Raw genomic sequence first — 26,637 nt, 5'->3', positions numbered from 1 at the left:
TCAGGCGTTATTTTGCGGAAGTCCATCCTGAGTAAGAAAAGGACCAATATTTAGCACCTGTTGAGTGATTTAACGGTGACATTTGTGTATTTCGCATTGTTGGCCGCATGCGCATTTATCAGCGGGCTAGCGAGCGGTGCACGACTACCACTGCATGTGCGGAAGTGGATAAATATTGGTCCTTTTCTTAATTATGTTTTCAGTTCAAATAGTGAGGAGCCTAACCACGCAACGTGTAGAGCCTCGTAGTGGCCACTCGAGACCCTTTCGGCCTCAACGACTGTCAAACACAAAGCGATATGCCCTGCCCAACGCCACTGACGAGCAATTCTTCGAGCTTTATTAGTAACTTTGCTTCTTCTTCGGATCTCCTCATTTATCGTTTGTAAGTGAAGATCCAAAAAAATAATATAAAAAAATAAAAATTTACCTGATCCCTTGATTTTGAAGCCAGCTTGGAACTACACAGCATACTACAGTCTTTGGTAGGAGCCGAATGCTCTTCATCAATAACACAAGGCGCTGTTCTCATGTTCTTCGAAAATTTACAAGTCGATCCTTGACAAGATTCGCATCTCGACTTCACCATCTCACTCATCATTGCTTTAATTTTGTCAGACTCTTTCCCACAATCCGGACCGCATATCGTTTTTTCCCGATATGGACATGTTCTTGTATTGGGCTGCAAAAAATAATGTCATAGATATGTATACCACTAATATCCTCAAAAATTAAAGATTAATGAGAAAGGTACGTCAATATAACTTTCCAGGCCAAACATGATTTTATAAGTCCTATTATAAAAGTAACAGATGAATTGTGAAACAATCGCAGAATTTCAATTATCTCTTAGTATCTAGTAACAAATTGTCTTTTTTAAACTGTCTAGTCTTATTTGAGATTGCTTTGACCTTTGAGAAGCATGGTCCTTCCAATGCTTTCTTTTTTCCACCTACTAATTGAAATTTGTGATTTAAAATATTATTATATGACATTAAGTTAATATTACATCTTCATCCTCCTCGTCTAAAGGACACGGGGAAGGATCATGCGGTGGTGGAGGGGCTTTCTTCAAGCAGATACAGCCTTGAGGACCCTTAGGACAGTTACATTCACTCGTACCGCCCCAACGCCGGCATGGATCCTGAATACATAGACATTAGTTGTAGTAAATCATTGAGTTTTTCAAATTCGCAATATATTGGTAACGGAATATCACCTGGTATAGACTACGTTCTAATAATTATCAGTTGTAATTGAAAAAAATATGTATTAACAATAGATATAATAAATTAATTATATGTATTCCACAAGGTGACCCAACGACAAAATTCTGGAGATATTTGAGACAATTTTTGCAGTAGATATCTATCGACGATATGATGAAGAAATATTTATTATTAACAAAAATGCTGATTACCCACTGGGTACCTGTTATTTTAGCACCAAAGTTTTTGATTTCGCACACCTCTAAACACTTTTTTAATATGGTTTTATAGGAACAACATTACGTCATCGTCAGTTGCGCATCGAAAAGGGGAATTCCACAGAAATGCAATTCTTCATTCAAATCGGTGTTATAGGGGCGACATTACGTCATCGCCAACGGCGCATCAAATAAGGGAATTCCACAGAAATAATATTGTTAAATTACATCGATATAAATAGAAGCGAAGCTCTAATAATTATATATATTTACTTTTATTTCGGACATCTTTTTGTAATCGACGACCAACCGGCCCTCGTTAGAATCCCACAGATAACTTGTTATTTATTTACATTTTTTGAGTTACAAGTGGTCATATTAGTCATTATTTCGGCTGAAGAACATCCACGGCTGGACATAATCCTCTTCCATAGATTCCGAATGTGTCTTCTAACAACCTTAATCAGGTGATCTCCCGTTAAGGCAGTCGCAAGACGCTACACCTGCTACAGCATGGTCTCCACTATAAAACCTTAAGGCCTTATATTTTGCTCACTCCCACTTCAACTTACCAATCCACCTGGCTAAGTTGTTTTTCGTTCGTCTACGGATTCACAAATACTCGTTCTCGTTGAAAATCCTGTTATTTCCTTGAATCTATTAGTAACTTTGTTTCATTTGAGATGGCCGTTCACCAAAAAAGGTGGACAGATAAGCTTTTTAAGGTCATCGGAAGACACTGGATGCAAGCCGTTTCTTACCCGTCCTATTAGATATCTATGGAAATGATCTATGTCCAGCTGTTGACATTCTACAACTAAAACAATGATGATAATCATAGCAATTCGTATATGAATTCCCAATAACCATTTCAAGTGAATCTACCTATATATCAGATTAAAGACAACAATGTATTTTTTTTTTTCATTTACCATAAACTACTATCTATACCAACAAGAAGAAACAACTAATTAAAATAGAACAAATACTGAAAACAAATCTTCTTTATCATTTACTTCTAATACCTTGTACGTTTTTCTATCTGTTTTACAAGTACGTTTAAAATTACCCTTTTAGAAAGAGTCCCCCTGTCCACTTTGCTCGGTTTTGAAACTTGTACTGTTTGTAAGCATGACATCAATTGCTTGTACATATCTGCATCCATCTAAAAGAATATTTATTTTAAAACCTGTTTATTCTTTTTGTGTAATCAGAAAAAAAAACTTAGGGCTATAACAATGTAAAAAAGTACAATAGATGGTCCAGTCACTCGTAGCAATTTCCTACAGAAACAAATACCCAGTTAGACAGATATAATGTTATGTACACAGAAGATAAATACATACATAGATATACTTGTGTACACACTTCAGGATGATTGGTTCTAAGTTAAAAGAAACCTATTTCCAATTACCCTATTTAAAATGTAAAAATCACATTATTCATTTTTTTTTGGAATGAGTCAGATTTTCTAGCAGTACACTGTATGCAATGACAGATAGAAAACATTAATTAATTTTAATATGTAGTTATTCGAATGTTAAAAATGTTCTTGCTTACTATATTAGAAAAGGGAGTACCATTCAATAAATAATAGCAAGTGCGCTATACATTCACCCTGTTAAGCATATATGCTTTTAATCAATAATCTTATGTAATTGGAAACGTTAACTTTTCTGTAAAAGCGGAAAAAAAACTTAAAGAGCGGTCGACAAAAGGGCTTCTGTGATTTAAAATAAAAGAGCTATATTAAAATTACATTATCGAGGTTCCCTTGTCTATATATCAAATAGGGAAGTGAATTTCTCAATAATATTTAATCAATTTTACTTTCTAATATTTCTATTAATAATATGGTAAGTACTCACTTCACATCTAGTTTTGACAGCACCGCCGACTATAGTTAAATTAAGATGCTTTTTCACACTAGTCAAAATAAACTCCTGGAGTGACTTCCTCGTCTTTTCATCCAGTTTACCGTTTCTACTTCTTTTCAAACATTCCAAAACTTGATCGGCAACACCTTTACCGGCGCCTTTCTTTATTTGCCTTTCCAGTACCGTATACATATTTTCAAAAACATTATCCAGAAACTTTTTCTTCACTGTCATACAAACACAGTCCATTGTATGGTCGACGCAACAGTGATCTTCTTCGACGGCACATCGTCTGTCCTCCAAGCATTTAGGACAGTCGGTACAAAAACTCTGAATTTCCGACGTATCAGTACATTGATTACACTTTCCGCATTTTTTTCTTTGATCATCAATCTCTTTGCTGATCTTTTTAATATCTTTCTCCAATAATTTTTGTTTTGAATCGCATTTGTCTTTACATTTATCACGCGCTTGTAGTAACAGATCTATTTCTGCTTGTAAAGCATCTCTCTGTAATAATTTAATTACATTAGTTTCATTTTCATTAATCATCATAATCATCACATCAGTCAATAGTAGCCGTCTTTTAGGCAAAGGCCTTCTTCAAAAATAGCCACGATGACCGGTCTTGCTCTTGATGTAATAGATGTTGTGCTGCTAGCCGTTCTAGGCTTTGTACAGCATCATCGAAATTGAACCCATGGAAACAGAGGTTCACGGACTAAAATTTTACGCTGGGGATCATACCTCAGTTACGACAAGGACGTCTACACGCGGAGAACTATAACCGTGTATGTGTATAGTGTAATGAGTGGGGTGTTGAGTATATAGCACAAAGCGAGGATTACTCGGCGGTCGGGAGAGACACAGACCTCTCCGGACCGCCCTCGCTTGAACGCGGGTTAGGCATTATCATGTGTAGGTAAGTAGTGCATGACATGTGCATCGAGAACGTCGGGGCTCGATGTGAGGCGTGTCCTAGCGTGGTCTTGCTCTGCATTCATCCAGCTATTTTTAGCAACTTTTTTTTACTATGTCGTCGATCCACTTGGGGGGGGTGGTAGGGGGGGCCAAAACCTTAATTCCCCAGCCATCAATTGCATAAGTGGTCTAATTTTATTACCAACATTAAATTATATTTTATGCTACATATCGTAGGTTAACTGAAACTATTATATAATACATCATTTCTAAGGATTCCATGGATTCATTGTAAGGTGACCGTGTCCATTGCGTTGTTCAAAGGGGAGCATTGGCTTTTACCTTCTCCGACCACATTACAGCCTTACCAATGCTGCTATGGAAGCCCATTTCAGAAATATATAACTTTATGAGAGCAAAAGAACCCATACACGCAAAACCCTTCTTATTTTATTTAAGTTTAAAGTTTATGTGCAACCTTAAAACATGACTATTATGATGATTTACTTACGAGGGCTTTAGCAAGTTATATATATAAAAGGTGAACAGAAAAAAAAACTAAAATATGACATACATCACTGACTGAACGTATTTAAAAAGTAATGTCCAATGTAATTAATGTATAACGCACACATTATATAATCATATAAATTGACTTTTGCGTCTTATTGATAAATAAAAAACTCTATTATTATAATATACATTTACAGACCTCGGCTTTCAAATCCTCGTTTTCTAGTTTCTTTTTTAACAAAACTCCGCATATTTTTTGTAAATCTTCTCGCGCTTCCTTTATATATTTAGTACCGTCTGCTTCTTTTTGTCTTTTCTTTTTCTCTTCATCTGCGACTGTGCGTTCTAATGTTTTTATCTCTTGTTTATAACCTGCAATTTTTTTCTGGCAAAATTTAAAAACTTTTATTAATACAATATTATATTATCATCATAATTTCGGCTTTGAGACGTCCACAGCTGGATATAGCCCTAAAGGCCTTCATCAAAATCATCCCAACATTTGTTTTACTTTTTCCACATATATAATTAACAAAAAAAGTACATCCAACGTCACCAGATTGTACACACAATTTGTTGGCGAAAATAGGCCTTATAAATAAATTATTATAATCACAACTAAGATACATTTAGATATTATACAACTATGTAGTTATAAATAAACGTTTTAATTTATCTACATCAATGCTTTGTGAGTAAAAAGCTCTCTTTCTCTTAAGTTTGTTTTTTAGAGTTCTAACGCTAAGTTGGTAGGTCTCATTTCCTAAGTTTTTTTGTTGAATATCACCGGGGTCAAATATTTTCGAGATCTCTCATAGTTCCTTACGGATGTCATATACATTTATTGTTTTACCTATCTGGTTAAATATCATTGTTCTATGGGTTCCTCGAATTTGTTAATATAATATTATTCAATAGCTATATTGGATTCTACTTTATCTGGCACCGAGACTTCACTTTTACCTTTTAGCTTACTAGACAATTTGAATTCGAATATCAAAGATAATTAAACGCAAACCATTTGCGTCCAAGTCCTTATACGGATAATGACTCAAATAAAAATAATTTTAATTTATCATCATCATCATCATTTTGGCTATAGGACGACCAATGGTGAACATAAGTCTTCTCAATAGATTACCAATAGGCCCATTTAAAAATGTCCACTATTACGACCATAATAGGGTCATCTATAAACCTTGTGAGCAAATTTCCTGCGCTGCGCGCTATGTGGTCTGCCCATTGCTATTTTAACTTATCAATTCGCTGGACTATCTCTATTACTTTCCATGGTCTATTGATCGCTTCAATCCTGGTTCGATCTAGTATAGAAATCCCGAGCACAGTAACTGAGTTTCAAGATCAGAGTGAGAGACCACGTTTCTGTGCCATAAGTCATCACTGGTAGCACATTAATAGTAGACTTTCGTTTTAAACCAATAAATGATACGAAAATATTTCGTAATTTCCCGAAATCATATCCACTTTCAAATAATATATTTGAATATAAATCAAACTCACATCTGACGACTCTTTCTTCGTCCCTTCTGATTTCTTGGTTGCTTCGATCTCCTTTTTATTGTTCTCCAATCTTTTTTGAAAGTCTTTAATCTCCATGTCGAGACATTTAATATCGTTATTTTTTTGACAAATCTTCTCTCTGATTTCGGACCGTGATTTATCGACCTTATCAATCGCTGACTCTAGATCCTTCATATTTTTACGCCATTTTTTAGTACTTGCCTCCACTTCTTTTAACTGTAATATATTTAGTTAAAACATTAAAGTAACTCTACCCAACGCCAATTTTTTTATATATAGTTTAGCTTAACAAGAAAGCAGAAGGCTCCTAAGCAGAAGTACAAAAGTCCGTATCTACAAAACCGTAATACGACCAATATTGATGTATGGCTGTGAAGCTTGGACGCTAACTTTGAAAGAAGAACAAAAACTGCTATTACGGGACGCAAAATCATGCGGAATATCTTGGGACCAGCAAGAAATCAAGACGGATCTTGGAGGCTCCGAAAGAATGCCGAAATTGAGACTTTAGTAGCACAGCCAAATATCATTGGCGAATATAAAGCTCAACGAATCCGCTGGCTTGGTCACTTGGAGCGAATGGGATCGGATCGGAGCGTGAAGGTAGCGTACCTGGAAAAACCGAGGGGTCGAAGACCAGTGGGTAGACCCAGGTATCGCTGGATCGATCGTGTTGAGGTAGATTTGCGCGAATTGAATGTCAACCAACGGCAGACGATGGCGCAAGATAAAGGAAAGTGGAAGTCTCTCGCTTCGGAGGCCAAGACTCACTTTGGGTCACTGAGCCAGCGGAGTAAGTAAGTAAGCTTAACAAGAAAAGCGTTTATAGTTTTCAAATTATTATCAGCTTTCGAAATGGATTTCTTGAGCTAAATATATACAATCACATGTTTGTATCGCAGCGAATGCTATACAAATAAACGAAGTTGGAGAGTGAGTTTTATTACTAACCTACCGCAAACAAATTTGATTGTAATACAAATATTTACCTCCTTCTGTAAGTTCTTCTGCCTTTCATTAGACTCCGCTAATTTCTGCTTGTAGGCATCCTCCATGCACGCCCACATACAATCCGCCTCTTTTAACATTTTCACACTTTCCTTCTCGCGGGCCTCTAAATTCTGTATAGCCTCTTTCAATTCGCCCTCACTTTCCTGAAGCTTATTGAGTTTATCGCTGCATTTCTCTTCAAAATTTGCCGCCTGTTTCAATCACAACATCAACAAGTAAATTTCAAACACTTTTTAGACATTGTTCAGTGATTTGAAAATAACTAGTGACTTCTGGTTTTTATAAAAAAAATGGTAATACTCTTGACTTCTTCTTTTCAGGCGACAGATGCAAACTGCAAGTCAAAAGTCTCCTAAAGATCATCGCAATGACCGGTCTTGATTTGCGCGCATTCAGCGATTTCCTGCGACCTTAAATATGTCATTGGTCCATCTAGTGGAAGGCCTATCCACACCGCGTCTTTCGGCTACAGAACCCAGAGCCAACGGGCATCAGTTGCACGAGAGATGTATACTGCTCACTACCACTTCTGATCAGCAATTCTTAGAGCTAAGTCGATAATCTTGGTCCTTCTGCGGATCTCCTCATATCTCATAAATGGATAATTATATAAAATTATGCATAAATGAACTTATAGTAAATTGTTTGCCGGTAGGCATAAACAGCGACACGCCAACAAATCAATAGTTACAAATATAAAAAATTATCTCTCTTAGAAAGGCAGTATACTAAGCGTGTAGTGACTTTGAACTAATAGCATGATATGTAATACGAATGATGTAGGCTTAGCTGTTATATTCTTTTAATAAATACTCCTTCGGCAAATGTTCATCTTATACACAATAGTGTCGAAATTATAATAACCTGTTTTAAGTTACTCAGAACCGTGCTCAACGGGTATTCCCCGCTGGTGAGACTTGGACATATTGTAGGCAAGTTTGAATGTTCCTTCTCTTTAGATGCTCCGCAACGACTGCACACGCTGTAAATAATTTATATAATAAATTGAAACGAAATAAAACTAAAAGGTTTCTTTTTGGCTTGAAACTACATAGATATATAGATATTACATATATAAGAGTTCAGGCAATTCTAACTCAGCTACGTTTTGCAGTACATCTTAACCAGTACTACAGAGACCAATAATATTTAGAAAAATTTAAATTAAGAACGACTAAAACAACGGAAGTTTCACTGACATTCAAACCTAACTAATCTAACCGAACCTAACTAATAATTCTATGCAATTATAACAATCAAAATACCAAAAGATGAGAATACATTGAATTGTTTCACTGATCTACTGCTTTCTGAAGGACAAACTTTACTTCACAACTTATTATGGAAACAATTTGCAAAATACATAGCCTAGTATATGTATACATTCGTACCCTTTCTTCTCTGGTTCCGCAAAACGTGGTTCGGGCTTCTGAGATCTGGCCATGTAACAAATAATACTTTTACATTCATATATACACACACACACACAATGTTAGAAATGAATAGCACTCTTATAATTCGTAAAACAATAGATAACGAGTCATTAATCAACGATAAATTTATTTAAAAGAACAAAACTTATAACATCTCATATCGATCACTTCATTTATTAAATTTAATTGAATTCCACATAATGTCAATATAAATTATTGGTTTATAGTAGTATACTTAGATTTATAGTATCTACGCAGTTTTCTGAGTATTTTGTGGATTTATATTAAACATTCAGTACAGATTATATCGTACCCCTTCTTCTGAGAACAAGCACAACTCCCACCACGCGGCTTCTGGTAACTACTGAAAAAAACGAAGAAATATTTTCATTATTATTCTATTTCTATTTAGCCGATGGACGCCCACTGCAAGGCATGGTCCTCCCCGATGGTCGCCACGACGTCTTGCGCTGCCAGAATCCGGGGACTTTCCGATTTTTGATTATTATAAGTATATAATAGCACCGAACTTTCGTATTAAAATTTTCTTTAAGTCTAAGTAGATATTATACTGTTTAATATTACGTGCAATATTCTTCAATTATTTTCACATATCACATGAGGCCACACCTATCTTAACATAGCAAAAATTTTTTTGTCTAGTCGACATATATAAAATTATTTGTACATACGTACGTACACTCGTACCATGTTTGTGTCAGCGTGATAGTGTTGTAAAATAGTTTAATTATTATAGTAAAGTATTGTGAGTTAAACACATATGCTTTACCTTTTTGTTAACCAATATTTGAAGGTAGACGAAAATATTGCAGCTTCAAGGTTATAAATAATTATACACTGATATCAGAGAGTTTCCATTTGAATTGCGAGAGTATTCGAAACTCAACACTTTTACGCAATTGTTCAAATATTTAAAATAAGAATATTCTCTATGTAACAAAGTCGTATTGGAAGTATAAAGCAAGCACCAAAGTTATTAGTTTTCATTCATTCATGTAAGTAATAGCCCTACTAAGATTATTTCTTGAATAATAAAATGTCAAAATGTACTACTTTTAAACAAAATACTTCAATCTACCTTAAATCTTTACCCTATTAAATACAACAATTTATTTAACAGACTAGACCTTAGTTGAAGCAGTGAAGGTTTTAAGATTCTGGAGTGGCGACCACGGAACCGCCTTCAAGTTCAAAAATGTTGGCCGCTTTCAAGCGGGGGTTTTAGGAAATCTATAGGAGAGCCCTATATGTAGCAGATCTCCTATGGCTGAAATGATAAAACTACCGTACCTTGTTACAGACAGTAAATACATTAAAATGTTATCGCAACTCTTATTTCAATTGTTATTCTTACCTTTTCTTTTCCTCTTCTTCGCGCTTCTGACAGCAGCTAACCATGAAACAGGTCATATGCTTAGTTTAAACTTACAAAAAAAACTTGTAACAACAGTTCAATTCGTCGTAACAAAGTTATCACAACATTAAATTCTATATTTTATCTTTGATTAAATAGTTTAAGCTAAGCTATTTTTAAAGCTTGAGTTGGCTGTGTAACAGTTTACGAAAATATTTAATTTTTATTCAAAGCCTAAATGAATGCAGATATCATAACAATAAGGGCATATTCATTTCATTCATTCACACAATAAAAATTAAAAAAAAAACATAATAGTAAACAAAAAGCATTATTTTAAAAACGTTTTAAAATTATTTTAACATAATACCAAAAAATATCTAACATATTTTTTATGGTTCCCACTATTGGGGTTCTTTCGTTCCACCGCCTATTCTGTTAGGAACAGGGACTTTCTTTATTAAATTTTTCACTTCCTTTTTATTATTTGCATACTATTCTTCCATTCTTTACAATCTCTATCATTCTGTTCATCGTTCCATAATTCAGTCAATTTTTCTCTTCCGCTCTAATATCCTTTCGTCCATCCTCAGTTCCTGAAGTTTAGTTTATTTATACAATTTATACATATCACAGCTTTTTTTGTTAATTTTACATCTTATACCTTTATATGACAGTTCTCTTGTTTCTCTTATTGTCAATATTAGTATTTTCATATTTAATTTATTTCTATTATAATTAGTTCTAATATACATTTTTGTATTGCACTGTTTATCTTATCATTTGTTACTATTTATTACTACTTTGCTACTGAAGTTGAGATACAGATCACAAAAAATAGAAAAAAATGGAGGTACTGTGGAATGATCATTTTAGCAATCTTTTTTAACTAAGTAAAAAGTTACCTTAACTAAAATTTATATTTATATATATATTATATATATATATATATATATATATATATATATACATATATATATATATGTATTTATATATATGTGTGTGTGCGTGTGTGTGTGAAAGTTCGATATCATATACGTACATTTTCTTTTCCTGTTCAGGGAGTTTGGTGTCCGACTTCTGTGCTCTGGATATGAAAATGTTAATAAAATTTTTAAAAGTTATTGAAATTGCAAATAATCTTAAAAAAAAACTGTAAAAAAACACCGGTAAATCAGATTTAATTTATTCTATTCATTAATATACAAATTAGTACCAAAAGTAAATGCTTTCTAATGGTACTATTAATCATTATGATGAAAAATTTTGAGACTTTCCTATTTAAGATGTATACTATACAATGTTCACTATATTTATAAAGTACAACAACAAATAAATAAATATATACACGTGCAGATGCAAACACATACATTAGTACACAAACACATTTGTACTTTATGTTACAATAAAATAATAGCATTATTCAACTTTATCTAGCATATGCGCGAATGATTCTTTTCGAAACTTTCATAAACCTGAGCCTCCGTGTATTAAAACCCCTATTATCTCTCTTTAGAAAAATAATATGAAAACAAGTATACTAAAGGTAAGATTGTATAACTCACTTGCAGATTTATAAGCCACTGTTCAATTACTTCGAGTTAAATATTTTTTATTTCAATTTAACCATGAGCAGCTCTAATAAATAATCTTTTATAATTCCTAAAGAAATTTCGTTTTTTTAATCAAAATATAATATATGAAATATTATGGAATTATATTTTTTTTGTTTTTTCTCTCCTCAATTCATCTATATATGTTTATATAGATATGTGTATATATATAGCCTAATAAAGAATAAAAATAATTCGTACCCTTTCTTACAGGAGCAACTTCCACCTCGCGACTTTTGGGAACTGAACAACAATAACAATAAATGTTATACTTATAAAAATTTCATTATTTTGTGAGAGTGATTTGAATCAAGACAATATTGGTGGTCATCTATTTCAAATTTCAGACATGCTTAAGTTAGATGATATACATATTGAGAGTTAATATTTCTCAGGTAGCTACAAAGCTATATAGCGGAGCATCGAAACCAAAAATATATTAATCAATGTTATGTGACGTATATACATGTTTAATACAGATGTAATCATCCAAAATACCGTCGTATCTGAACACGAAGTTTTTTGACCAATATGTGTTGCCTGTGATGACATACAGATCCGAGATGTGGTTGCTTACACTAGGCCTGATCAGAAGGCTAAGGATCATCCAGAGAGCAGTGGAGAGGGCTACGCACTGAGATCGAATTAGAAATGAGATCCGCAGAAGAACCAAAGTACAGTAGTACCTCAACAGCGGGAGAAGCATATCACTCGCACAGTCAACGGCCTATATGGCCAAAAGGTATTTCCCCACTAGTTGAACCGACGACATAGTAGAGATCGCGGGAAGTCCCTGAATGCAGGCAGAATTAGACCGGTTAACATGGTAATCTTTGGAGAAGGCTTATGCCTTGCAGTGGAAGTCTATTAGTTGAAATGAGATTTATATCTAGGAATACTATAGATACTATACCCAACTGGAATTCTATACAATATTTCTCTAAGCGTTTGTTAGCTTCTTAAACCATTAGAAGGCTTTACGAAGGCTTTACGTAAGAAGTAACTACATGTAAACCATTGATCGTACCTTTTCTTTTCTTCTTCCTTCTGACAGCATCTAAACATAAAACAAGTATATCTTTTAGCAGAATACACAATTATTACATTTGGACTTTAGACATGTAATACGTTATCGTTAGCAGCGCATCTAACAGGGGAATCCCATGCCAGAGTGCATTATATGAACATCGAGCGAAAGAAAGCGCTCTAAAATACTTCTCTCCTTGTGATTGGCTGTCTGTTTCTATTGGTTAAGTATATGCTAAGTTTAATTAATATACAAACTTATTTTTTTGACTTCGTGTTGTCATTACCTTCAACACCTACTAGCCTTAGGAAGAATCCGACAGCTCTTTGTACTGCTAGAAGACTTTAAACGTAAGTAGGAACTACATTAACCATGAACGATACGTTTACTTCTCTTCTTCCTGCTTCTGGCAGCAAGCAAATAATTCTTCTACTAGAGTATACATTTAATTATTTTAGATATCAAAGAAGTATGTGAATTCACTTAACGGCTAGGATGCTCTTAAAGAAGATCAGGTATTCGTTAACCATTTTGGGCAAGAAACTCCTGTTCTTAAAAACCTAGCGTTTTCCTATATATTTATAAAATAAAATAATCTACTAATGCTTGTTAAGTAAGGATGTTGAATGATGTTTTTGCCGAATTTGTAAGCTAAAATATTAACAAAGAATACAAACATATAATAATATAGCACTTAACGCTTAAATAAATTATTAACTGCTATATGCTAATAACTGCTAATAACGATGGATGCAGGCCACTTCCTATCGACACTATTTATGAAGGAAGTCTATGTCCAGCAGTGGGTTTCCCTTATGGCTGAAATGATACTGACGAATGAATGCATTTTTAGTTCTACAGCACGATTTTTATGTACATAAGTCATCTTATAATCAGTCAATAAAAGTCAATTTCATTTGCATTTAGGGCACAAGGTGATCCTTACATTAAAACTAGCTATCGCTCTTAAATCCTAAATAGACAACATAATAGAAAAATTGCAAGAATTTACTAAATTACAGGATAATACTTACACTTTCTTTTCTTTATCTGAAATTCGGGTTTCGGACTTCTGACCGCTGACCATGTAACAAGTAAATTATACTATACCAACAAACAACATCAAATGTACTATCATTTATAACACCGCTATCAATGTAAGATATTCCACTCACGTAATCCATTCTTGCTTGTTCTAGCGAAGGCTGCAATATTTTATCGGAGCAAAGAAATAAACAAGTATTGTTTCAAACAACAAGACTCTGGTTTATGTTATCATCTAAATATTTGTCAAATTGATTATTTCTACGTACACACAAGTACAACAAACAGCAGCTATCTTAAAATAGCTTTCAATTTTTACAAAATTTCTAAATTAGGAGACTCAACTTTGTAAAAACTGTGCCGATAGATGGCATTGGTGGCCAATTGATTCATACTAATCTGATTGAAAAACACCTGCAGTTAAGTAATTAAAAATACATATTTTAATCTTACTTAAATATGATATTTATTAAAAGTGATAGTACCTCTTCTTCGAGCAGGAACATCCTCCGGACGACGGTCTGTAATATATTTTAAAACATTACAAGGGTTATTGTAAACAATAATAACTTTGTAAATGACTTATTTTAGAAAATTCGTTAGATTCGAGTTTTAAAATTTGTAAAGTAGATAAAGAGTCTGTAAATGAAGGTAAAAGCCGATGCATTGTAAGGAAACCTCTTTGAATCAGCATCGAACCCAGCTCTTCTCTCTGGTACCCAATAACTTTGAATCCATGAAACGCTAAGCTAAAGCTAAATATCAAAAGATATCACTAGAAAGCAAACATTTAATGGGTTATAATCTAATTCAACCTCCAATCAAAGTTTTATTATATTGGTAAATTAGGACTGAGCACGCGTTATGAGTTTCTCTAAGAAAAATCCTGAAAAGAACAATGCTCTCTTTGATAATATTTTGTCACCAGAAAGAAGAAACATCATTACTAATCTAAGAAGGCTTGTACAAAATGTAATTATTTCATGCCACTGACACTTTAAACGAAAGAAAAAACTATTTATAAACATGATTTCAAGCCTTGAATTACCTTTAATTTCTAAAATATTTTTTTAATAAATACAGACTGAACGTAAAATAGAAAGATGACATAAATATTAGCATGCGGTAAAGTCCAGGATCGATATTAAGTTGATTAAGACACATTAAAATGCAGTCCGCAATTAACCGATCCAAAAATAATGACATTTCAAATTCAAAGACAAATTTAACAAAAGGAATAACATCTAATTACCAATAACTTTATCACTATTTATAAATTATCTACCTTATCTTCAATAAGCCTTAAAAGATCTTTACTTCATATTGCTCATAATTCAGGTCTAAATGAATCATCATAGACCGAAGTGGTACACGAATATGTGCTTGCCTCCCTATTGGAAACTAATTCTTAGCAACAAATCAAAATTGTCTTAAGATATTACAAACTAGAATAAATCATACATTACCTTTTCTTTTCTTCTTCTTTCTGACAGCAGCTAACCGGAAAAATAGATATTAGTTTTAGTACATTAATATTTCATATTTTTAGTCTGGTATAATTAATCGGTGATCAAAGAGCTTTAGTAAATCAAACAAAGGCATTGGGCGTAGTTTAAATCTATTGAGACACACAAATTGAAAAGAAACTATCGCGGATGCAAGTGACTCCAGAGACTCCGCATCTTCCAAATGAATGTGTACTCAACTCACTTATATCAGTTCAGACCTTACGCATTCAGCATTATCAAGGAATACGTCAAACACTAACGAGATCGATGTAAGACAGCCAAGGACAAGATCAGACAGGCTGGTGAACTTACTATTGACAATATCTTCTCGGATAAGGGTCCATTTTTTTAGCTGTTGTGGCAGAAGGTATTGAAAGGGACAATTGTCGTTACAGGATATGTGTCTATTAGGTTTAATAAAAGTTTGAGGACACTTATTTTGGACACAAGCCGTTTATACAAGGATTGTGTAGAAGTAGTTTTGAAGGGAAGTCCCGTATCTCACTACACTCGATTGCCAGTGCTACTCTGCCCACGTACCGCTAAATTTACCTAATTTTAACTGCCACACAACAGTCTAGTTAATGTCTGTTCAAAAACTGCTAACTCGATAAACACGTTTCCATTACTTTGTCGTTCTCGTGTTTTATTTCCTAAATTCAGCTGTGAGGGATTAATTAAAACATTACATTCCCAAACAGCGTTTACTAAACCCAGTTTTAAAAACGACAAAGAATTAACATTAAAATGATACATACATCTGTTTTCTCTGTGGTTCGGATTTAACTTCCTGCACCTGAGCGCTGAACATGTAAAAAGAGAATGTATAATTAAATAATATTTTAAGAGTACTTCAAAACTACAGTCCTGATCTAAAGCTTAATCTCTTAGTGTATCTAATGGTCACACTATAACAGTGCAGATGCTTCTAGCAAAGTGGATTTCGTAGATGATAGTCTGTTAGTAGTCGAGCCAAAAAAAGGCCTAAATGAATACCATAAAGAAATTAATTTCAGTTAATAACAAAACGGGCTATGAAATATTCTCTTCAAATTCAAAATAACGTTTTTAAAAAACAGCTTCTTGGAGTGGACATGTGACATAAAAAGACTATCATCGTCATATTTTCAGCCATAGAGTGTCAACTGCTGGACATAGATCACCCCCCCCCCCCCTGGGATAACCAGATAGCACAGGTTGGAATCGACCTGCATCCAACATCTTCAGACGACCTAAAGAAGATCATTTGTCCACCTGAAAGTACTAGTAAATACTATACCTCTTGTACTTGATGAAATATGTCACAGTAAAATATCTAGGGAGCAAGTTTGATGATCCAAAAAATTCTTCAGACATGGAGTTATTATTTGATTAGTACTTAGTTCACATTACATATCTATGTATATATCTTAATAATTTGATATTATTACGTTGTAAGTAAATTCTTATGCATTTTTTCAGGATGAAAATTGTTTAATAGTAAATAATAATAACAGTAGAACATCACTATTTCAGAATTATAAAAAACTGGCCATTCTTGTTATGTCCATTTTATCCCAGAGATAAAAAAATAAAACACTTATTATTACTAATATTTATACTATATTGTACATCATAAATAATAACTAAAAAAAATGTAGATGTACAAGAGGCGGTCTTATGTGTCGAGGCGATCTCTACCAGATAACCTTTGGATGGAATTGAGAGATTGGAGAGGGCAGTTAAGAGTACCTATTTTATAACTACTACTAAACTTGAATTACATTCAACAAAATCTGTTGTTTCGGACAAAAGTGACCAATACCAAAGTTAATAATTTTTATTGTAAATATAATCATACCTCTTCTTGGAACAGGAACACCCACCGGATGACGGCCTTTGGCTGTTCATAAAACCATTAAAATTTTAAAATTAATCAACAAATAAGACTCGTCTTTTATTTATTTTTTATTTATACTTTTTACATATTGTTTAATGGCGGAATTAATCCCTTATAAGCGCTCAATGAGTCTCGTTACAAAACTATCATATCCTAGGCTACAATCCATATCATATCCGATCAAAGATTTTTGATATTGATAAATCTGCACTCAGCACATGTGCAGAAAAAAAAACTAGGGACTTTATACTTGCCACACTATAAGAAATTCTCACCGAACTTTAAAACATCATATAAGGACATTGTGTAAAACTAAATATATTAAAGAATGCATTACTTATAATCTACATTAGACTGTATTTACTTATGTTACCTCTTCTTTTCCTCTTCCTCGCGCTTTTGACAGCAACTAAAGGGAAAAAAATAGTTTTAGATGTATTTATAATTTACGCTTTAAATGGTCTATTACTAGACAACTTGCGATGAGTATGTCTTTGTGATAAATGCAGTCTATTGGCAATCTAATGTTTGAAATAAGTTGGTTAAAAATGGTTAAAACAAGCAGAGTAGTTGTTAAAACAAGCAAAACCAGGATTGGTTTAAGCCGAAGAGTGATCTTCATGAAGAGTTTTAACTCAAACTAATTGAAATTGCTTGAACGCAAAAAGGAATTTTAAAAGATATGTCGTCGACGAGATGTCTCTTGAACAGGATGTCACTTCTTTGCGTTTGCTCCTTTACCACTATGAGCTAGACTAAATTGAATTGGTCTGGGCTCAAGTAAAGAGGTAAGTCGCATTAAATAATTTTAAATCAAATAAGATAGATTTTGAAAGGTTGCTTCGTCAAGTGAACCCGCAGCTTAGCTCAAACTGTATAGCTTTATTAAGTATTTTTTATTTAATAAGTAAGATTATTTACGATTTTGATTACGGTCTCAGTCAGCGAGTAAGACACGATAGACTAAAAATCACTACAGTAGTGATTATGAGAGCTATTGCTGAAGTGATATTGTGGTTCCTGTCGAAGATTGACGGACAATAGCGATACTTTTTTTATAATTTCCTTATCAATTAATATGTAGCATTTACTTTTTGTGTTTTATTACCATAGTAAAAATCTTCAAAATGTTGAAAAAATTATGAATACCTGTGTATTATAAGACAGAAATGGTGAATATTTTTCTTGTACATATCTATCTCTTTTATATATATCATCTATAAAAATGCTCACTTTTACTGGCATTTTTAGCATATATTGGTAAAATATATTTAGTACAAAAAAGGTTCCTCCAATTCTCCTCAATTTCTTGCCACAAATTATACTACTTTAGTACCATAAAAGATCGATATATACCATATACCATATATATATCTATATATACCATAAAAGATATACCATAAAAGAAGATGGCAATACATTATGGCAATTACAAGGATAAGTACATTTCTAGTTTCAATGACAAAAACAAATTTACCAAGGAACAACATCTTCAAAATGTATATATCGCTTTAATAAATCTTCATATATCTCTTATTAGTAAGAATATAGGAGCACCTATAGCTAATTCAGATCTTAAACAACCTTTACAGATTACGACAATAACAAACTAATTTTTAGTCAACCAAGCAACATTATCTCGCGGCATTACGTTACACTAGATTAAAGAATAAATTAGTTAAAACCTACAATAAAATGTATTTTATTACCTCTTTTTTTCCTCCTCTTCGCGTTTCTGACAGCAACTAACCAAAAAAACAAGAAAACAAATAACAGTTTTAGACACACTAGTATTTTTTATAATAGCTAACATTTATTAAATAAGAAACATTAGCAATCACAAATTTGTCGTATCTTTAAAATATTTGTATTCATTGCTAACTTTTAATAGAAAACAACTTCGTTTTTCAAGATTCTTCAGGAACAGTCTACGAATCCCTTTCACGTAAGTCTAAAGTGTTTTCAACAACACTATTTTATACTATATAAAAAAATTAAAGTCCTATAAATTCTAAAATATTGCAATGTTGGCATTAGTTAGTTGACATCTGTGTTTATAAATACATCTAATTGAACGAAGAACGAAAGAACCAAGGTCACAGACGCACATCGTACATGGGCGGGGCACATATCGCGTACAACTGATGAGAATTTGGGCTGAAAGGTTCTCGGCGACCTCGAGCAGGTAGACACAACGTGGTGAGGCCTACCACTAAGTAGACTGATGACATAGCTAAGTTCGCGGGAAGGTAAGGTAAGGACATCGCGATGACATGATCTGTAGGGGAGACTTATGCCTTGCAGTGAGCGTCTATCGCTTGAAAAGAAAATTGGAAGGAGCGTTCTTCAAAATATTTAAGTCACAATAAGGATAAGTAAGAACGCATAATGAATAAAAATAATTGCTTTTCTAACGTCGTAATATAACAGGCGTCTAGAACAGCGTGGAGGATGTCATATATATTTCAAGTTTAGGATGGACCTATTGCCCTACGGTGTAGATGCACCCTTAGTGAATAGCGTTTTTAAAGGACGATTCATTTCAGATTTGCTATTATGTTTTATTTTTTAAGCTTTTAGTGACTAATCACACCAATTGCAGCCTTTAAACTCCACTAAATAAGAACAACTAAAAACTGTTGAATGCTATAATGAGATTTATTTAAATTACATTTAATTTTATATTTAAAACTAAGAAAAGATCTAAAATATCTTGTAGAACTTTATTGTCTATGCGTACATAGGCCCATGAAAGATTTGTTATATTTTTTAATATGGAATTTAGTAATAGATTCAAGAATTAACATTGAGAATAATACATACACCGGCTTCCTTTGTGGTTCGGACTTCACTGCTTGAAGCATCTGGGCACTTACCATGTAAAAGAATGAACAGTTAAACGAAAATTGTAAAACTATTTTTTTTTTCATCATCAACACCATCATTTTTATATCATGATATGTTCACTGCTAGAGATAGACCTCCTCCTTTGATTTCCAATAGCTCAGTTAAAGGTGACCGACCACGTTGCTTGCCGGTCAATGGTTTTTCACTCCTCAAACTTAAGGCTCTATATTTTTTTTAAATATCTTAAACATTAACATCATCAGAAGAAACATCTTTGCATCCTTTAGACCAGTGTTTCCTAACAACGTGGAGCCCATTTCGCACAGGGGGGCAATTTGATTGTTAAGAGTGGCAATTGAAAAGTGGACTCGATAAGAGTTTCACCCTTTCGCTTTTATATAAAAATTATGTATGATATAAAAAGGGTAAGAAATTTAGAAAGACTAAGATGGAGCATGGCGCAATAAGGTTGGAAAATACTACTGTAGAACGCTACCTATTTCGCAAACATAATTGCGTTTTTTAATTATATATGTTGTAATTTATAGTTCTGCTCTTTAAATCAACATTTATATTTGGCTATGTTCAGACTTGCTAAGAAATTGTTGACAAAACGTGATATCTAATTTTGAATAACACTTCATGTTACAACTCTTACAAACTTCTTTAAATAAGCGTATGCCATCAAAAAGATTGAGTGATTTTCATAATACAGATACTACGATTCCACTTGTCGAATAATTCTATAATTTGTCTAAAAAGAGAATTTATTTAAAACAACAATAGACATTTTTTGTTAAATTTCACGCGGACACAAAGCTACTAGTAAATGTAAATAAATAAAAAAAATCCATACCCCTTCTTCTTACAGGAACAGGTTCCTCCTCCAGAGTTCTGGCAGCTGGTAATGAAACATATATGAATGTTAGTTTTACTTAGGTATAGCTTACTTGATATTACTACTTAACGTGTAGATGTTTCGTTCGCTATAAGAATATTACATGGCCTATTAGCCAATAGGCACATTCTAATCCCAAATCATTTGGCATTGCCTTATTCGTAATAATTAAATAAAGTAATACAATACATGTTGCTGTATGCATTTATATTCGAATGATATATTTATATCATAGTCTATCTAAATTATTCAAGCCTATAGCAAGTATTTTATACTGACACAAGGTAAGTTTTTCTACCATCTTCGTGTGAGAGTTATCGTGGAATCTGAAATACGATGTCTTTATTTATATTTAATATAGTTCACAGACGCTCCGTGACCTCGAATCTATAAAAGCCTTAGAGATAACAGTATTAACTTCATCGAAAACAATAGGAATTTTATTTTTATAATTTTATTCATTTGTTTATTCACTATTTTTTTACATTATACAAATACCTAAAAACATTATCTACCTATCAACCCATGGCTATAATAGCAACTAGGCAAGTGTGTAAATTGTATCTAATAATTAATTTTAACTTCATAATACTATATCCTATAAATAAGCACATACAAGTTCTAGTCCGAGATATTTGTTTTGTATATCTTTCTGATATTGCGTTTTTAATTAGACTTTTATTATCTCTATCACTACCGTTCGCCCATTGCTATATACAGTATCATCGGATAAGGTAGCAAAGTACTAAAAGCGCTTAAGCCTGTGGGATTTCTCTACAGCCTCGACTCGGGCCGTGACAACAGAACTTTTCATACTTTCAGGTAAAGGATTTTGTTCTTTTCACAACTTAAAAATAAACATTTAAAAATTTCTTATTGCACATTAGACTGTGACCTGTGAGAAATGGTACAAAATGACAATATGTATGTCTTCTAGACCGGACTTATTTCTGCTTTTAGAACATATGTAGTATTAATAAAACTTATTGTTCCTTCGAAAATATACCCAAAAACAAGTACTACAACCTAGACAATAAAATAACACAGAATAAATTCGTAGTGAATTTATATGCGTTTGAGCTATAACATCGAAATATCGCTGTAGTATGCTGAAGCATTTAGAATTGCCTAGAGTTCTAAAACAGCATTAACAGGATAATTTAACATTTAGTTAGGTAGGAGAAGAGTCTGAATGTTGAAGGTAAGGCTGTTACATTACAGGTGGCTTTTATAAACGTCGCCGGGTCATCAGCCCCGAGCACATCGATCACCATGGCACTCGCACGGTGAAATCATGTACTTAGTGAAGAAGTAACATCCGCTATTGTTAAAATTTCACATAATAACAGTAACAAAACTTAAAAAAAACTACCTTTTCTTGCCTTCTGCTTCACGCTTCTGACAGCATCTAGCAATGAAAAAATTAAAATTAATTATATAATTAATAATACGTTTATATATAATCAAGTAATTAATCATTGGTAATCATCATCATCATCATATCATACTCTATGATGATGATGATGATGATGACTAGTTTTACGCTACCCGCATGCAACGACTTCACGCGACGTTGACCACGTCGTCGGTCTACCTAGTCGACTTACCCACATTTCGTCTATCAACTCGTGGTCGCTACTTGAAAACCTTTCAACCCGAACCACTTTATATGACGTCCTACCCTCCGCTTGCCGATGCGCGGTTTATTTCCAGAACCTTAAGGCTCCAGTGGCAATATGTGGCTTGCCCACTGCCTTATAATTTTCAAATACTGTCTGTATCGGTTTCTTTTCCGGTCCAGTCCCAAGTTATATTATCTTTAAAAAATTCTTTACATCAGTATTTTTTAAACTTTTATGTGCCATGCCTTAGACCTTAGACTTCATGAAATTCTTACGTTCCGTATGTAGATCTATATTTTTTACCTTAAAGCGAAAGGGTTAAACTCGTATCGAGTCCACTTTCGAATTGCCCCCGTTTTAAATTAGAGCGTGGGCCGAACAGTAAGAAAGACTGCTTTACACTATAGTAGAATCATATTATATATTATAATTTAAGACATTTTATGGCGAAAATAATGATGAAACTATATCTGTTAGTTAGTCAATTGATCGAACCTGACAGCGAAACTAATTATCTCGTGATGCAAAAACTGAGAGTGTGAAATAATGTTCAAGTTAACACTTACGTCTTCTTCTCAGACTCGGAGTCGTCTTCTGACTTCTGAGCGCTGGTCATGTAACAACAAATATATAAGAATGGTCTAATACTAATTACAAGTATACGAAGTACCATTGTAGTTTTATAAGATCCCTATATGAACCTATGTGCAAGTATAGCAACAGGCTAAATGATTGTTCCAGGCGGAATGGTTGGGTGGCTGTATGTGATGACATTTGAGCGATAACGTGTGCTGAATGTAATACAAGATAACAATATATAACAATTTTTAGAAAGGTAAAAGAAAATAGCTGTGATACAAAAATAAGTGATAAAAATTGTGACATAGGAACAAGATAGAGACAAACTATAAGCAGTATTGTTAAAAATACATTTAAACTAATTAACAAAATTAAAAATATATAATTAAAGCAGTCCTGGAGGAAATGGTAAAAGGAAAAGGTGATGCCTGAAAAGTAAAGAACTAAAAAGGAATTAAAATTATTATGTGAAGAAAAAAAGAGGAAAGAGAAAGAGAGATATTGCGAGGCACAAAAGAATAGTGAGAAAATAATAAAATAATAAAAGAAAGTGAATAATTGAGAAAATAATAAAATAATTAAAGAAAGTGAATAATTTTTTTGGTAAAAAATCACTGTCCTTGTGAACCCAAAACAGGGGTTGTACGCGAGGTGATCAACAGCGAGGGGCCAAGAAAAAATTACTTGCTTACGAAGCTAGATAATATGTTATCGCTCAAATGTCAAATAACCCGCTGGTTTCGACCGACGACACATTTAAACTAGGATTATCTAATTGTCATTTCATAAGCGCGCACCTTCAATAACGCCTGAAGTATAACAAGACGCTGTCGACATACGTTGCCACTTATACGCCGCGAGACTGTGGGAATCCCTCATGATATATGGGTATGGGTCTATAAACAGCATGTAACTTCGTCGATACAAGCCTCACATCGAGCCCCCGCCGGGCATGATGCACCGAACATCCATCACACTTATACTCATTAAGTAAGAAAAGGACCAATATTTAGCCACTTCCGCACATCACAACTCTTGAGTCTTTTTGTCTCTGTGTTTGGCACTAATCGGTGTAACAACTCCTGAAGATGTCCCGTGAAGGGGTGAAACACGTGTTGAGTAATTTGGCGGTGGCGGTTGTGTGATTCGCATTGTTTACTGCATACGCATTTATCAACGGGCTGGCGGGCGGTGCACTTTGTTGCACGACTACCACTGCATGTGCGGAAGTGGCTAAATATTGGTCTTTTTCTTACTTAGGATGGACTTCCGCAAGGTAACGTCTGATTCCATTAAATACTTATACTCATGACACAGCGGCCGCGCCCGCCTGGCCCGGGTTCAAGCGAGACCGGTCAGGATAGGCCTAATTTGCTCCCGACCGCCGAGTACCCTCGCTTCGCATAACTTACAATACACCTCATTTACTACACTAAACACATATAGGGTAATAGTTTCTATTCGCGCGTACGTCTTCGATGTAATTGGGCTACGATCACCCAAAATATTTTAGTCCGCGGACCTCCTGTTTCCGAAGACTCAATTTCGATGTTGCTGTACAAAGCCTAAACCGGCTAGCACAACTACTTCAAACACATCAAATACAATATAAGCATTCCGCGTGAATTTGTCATGCGGTTGACTACGCTCAAGTATTTTGTTTCTATTAGGATATAGAACATCTCTTTACTCTTAAAGCTCTCTACTAAACAGCGTTTACTTATCATCATGTCATAACAACAAAAGATATATTTATATATATATAGGTAATTAAATAATATATATTACCCTCTTCTTGGACAGGTGGCGCTGCCGCCGTCAGACTTTGGGCAACAACTGGCCATATAACAAGTCATACACTTAGAGCCCTGAGAGATCGCCGTTTGACTTTCGAATTCGTTTAAAACTATACTTTGTTGAACCGCTTCCTGCACAAAAAAAAAAACATTAATTGCACCATTATTAACCACACTGTATTCGCCATAGCCTCTCACACTTTGCCTCAATGGTAAGCTCTTCGGGATTTCCTCTTCTTATCTTACTAAATCCAATTACCAATGAGAAAATTTCTAGAATAAGAAAAGTAGCTGGCTTAACCCAGAGTATTAGCAAGTTGAAGGCACGGTAAGCAGGCCACATATTGTGCAGAACAGATGGCCGCTGGAGATGAAACCATGAGCCGAGACCACGGACTGGCAAGCGCTACATGAAACGTCCATTTACAAAGTTGACGGACGACGGTGTTAAGGTCTTCGGGAGAATCTGATTGCAGGTCGAGTCCAACCGATCAAATTGGAAATCTATGAGGAGCCTTATTTTGCAATAAATGCCCTACAGCAAAAATGATGATAATAATAAATCGTCGGACAGAGATAGAAATGCACATTGTCAATGATTCGTAACAAATCGAGATTTGTCGTTAGCATGACGCAGACGCGTTCTTTGGCTCGTAAATTGATTGGTACCGTTTGCGCTAAGACAGCATATCTTGAACATCTAATTTCTATTTAACCTATGATCAAGACTGGTCAAAAATATTCATATGTCATTACGTATTGTGTAATTTTATTTGTTGACGTTGATATATTTTATTATATATATATTATTCATCAGATACTCTTTGTGACTGAAAAAAAAAACAAATGAGAAATATCTCGAAACAAAATTTTAACATCATTATGCACAACAGTCAACATCCTAGGAATGATTATGATTTTTTGTTGTGTATCGTGAGCTTTGTATAATCTCGGCTATTATAAGGAATACAATTCATTTGACACTATATTTAGACTGTCACTAATCTGATAATAAATTGTATTTATTAACCGTCAAATTGAAGTTCGGATCTTCTCTTATGATGTTCCAGAAATCGCACATGAGCTTGATGCTCCTATCAGCCTTGCAACCGCATTCGCATTCCGATATGGCATTTCTTTTTTCAGAAGCAACGCATATATCGCTGACTAATTCGTCAAAGGCGCGATAACTTTTATTTAAACAAACCGGTATTTCCTTCATCTTTTACTTCTGTAAACAAAATTTCATTAGTAATAGGTATATTTTCAATTTGTCTCATCATATAAAATTTCATTTCGATTAATCAAATTTCTTGAAAAATGTTATTTTATTTTAATGATACACACTTTTTACTTATTTTTATGTCATCACTTTTTAAACTTACTGAGAAAATAAATCTATTATAATTTAAAATAACTGAAAACACTTTAAATTTTACAATTTAATTTTTTTAAGACATTTATACAGAACTCCAATGTTCTTTTTAAGTAGTCAATCAAATTTGAAAACTATAATCACAAATTTGCTGCAGATAATAAATGTCCATTCCCTCTATGGACACAATAATTATTAAATTTTTCTGATTTTAGTTAATCATCACAATTGAGATACATATAATATTAAATAACATAAATTTTATTGTTTTAAGAAAACGGCGGTACGTTGTAGACTACAATTTTTAAAAAAAAAAAAGACTTACTCAAGAGTTCTTTGCAAACGCAAGTA

At 33.6% G+C, this 26,637-nt stretch overlaps 1 protein-coding gene across 1 annotated transcript; it reads right to left on the bottom strand.

Moving 5' to 3' along the window:
- Positions 1-994: 994 nt before the first annotated feature.
- Positions 995-26,288, bottom strand: LOC137918499 (axoneme-associated protein mst101(2)-like). The gene is made up of 26 exons (XM_068761321.1): positions 26,259-26,288; positions 25,942-26,142; positions 24,904-25,043; positions 23,103-23,144; positions 22,287-22,322; positions 20,873-20,917; positions 19,993-20,040; positions 18,879-18,914; positions 17,543-17,578; positions 16,049-16,093; positions 15,249-15,278; positions 14,268-14,303; positions 13,773-13,817; positions 12,739-12,768; positions 11,913-11,954; positions 11,141-11,185; positions 10,099-10,134; positions 9,037-9,087; positions 8,682-8,726; positions 8,155-8,272; positions 7,269-7,481; positions 6,259-6,495; positions 4,937-5,122; positions 3,295-3,813; positions 2,496-2,591; positions 995-1,144 (listed from the first exon to the last, which is right to left on the bottom strand). Exons 2-26 carry the CDS (start codon positions 26,131-26,133, stop codon positions 995-997), a joined length of 2,499 nt encoding a protein of 832 aa, XP_068617422.1. The 5' UTR covers positions 26,134-26,142; positions 26,259-26,288.
- Positions 26,289-26,637: the final 349 nt, after the last annotated feature.

This window comes from Battus philenor, unplaced genomic scaffold (genome assembly GCF_028537555.1).
Source record: "Battus philenor isolate CCGP_79_NKW_IND1 unplaced genomic scaffold, ilBatPhil1.0.hap1 SCAF_14, whole genome shotgun sequence".
Taxonomy (NCBI): Eukaryota; Metazoa; Arthropoda; class Insecta; order Lepidoptera; family Papilionidae; genus Battus; species Battus philenor.
Note: the sequence above shows the minus strand (reverse complement) of the source record. Positions and strands in the feature narration are given on the sequence as shown.

Bases quoted from the DNA above. Each gene is read 5' to 3' on its own strand.
- LOC137918499 (XM_068761321.1), bottom strand. From the start codon at position 26,133: ATGAAGGAAATACCGGTTTGTTTAAATAAAAGTTATCGCGCCTTTGAC. The intron at 22,323-23,102 runs GTAAGTGTTAAC...TTTCATTGCTAG, and splicing joins TCCGAGTCTGAGAAGAAGAC to ATGCTGTCAGAAGCGTGAAG. The intron at 17,579-18,878 runs GTAATAAAATAC...TTTTCCCTTTAG, and splicing joins GAAGAGGAGGAAAAAAAGAG to TTGCTGTCAAAAGCGCGAGG.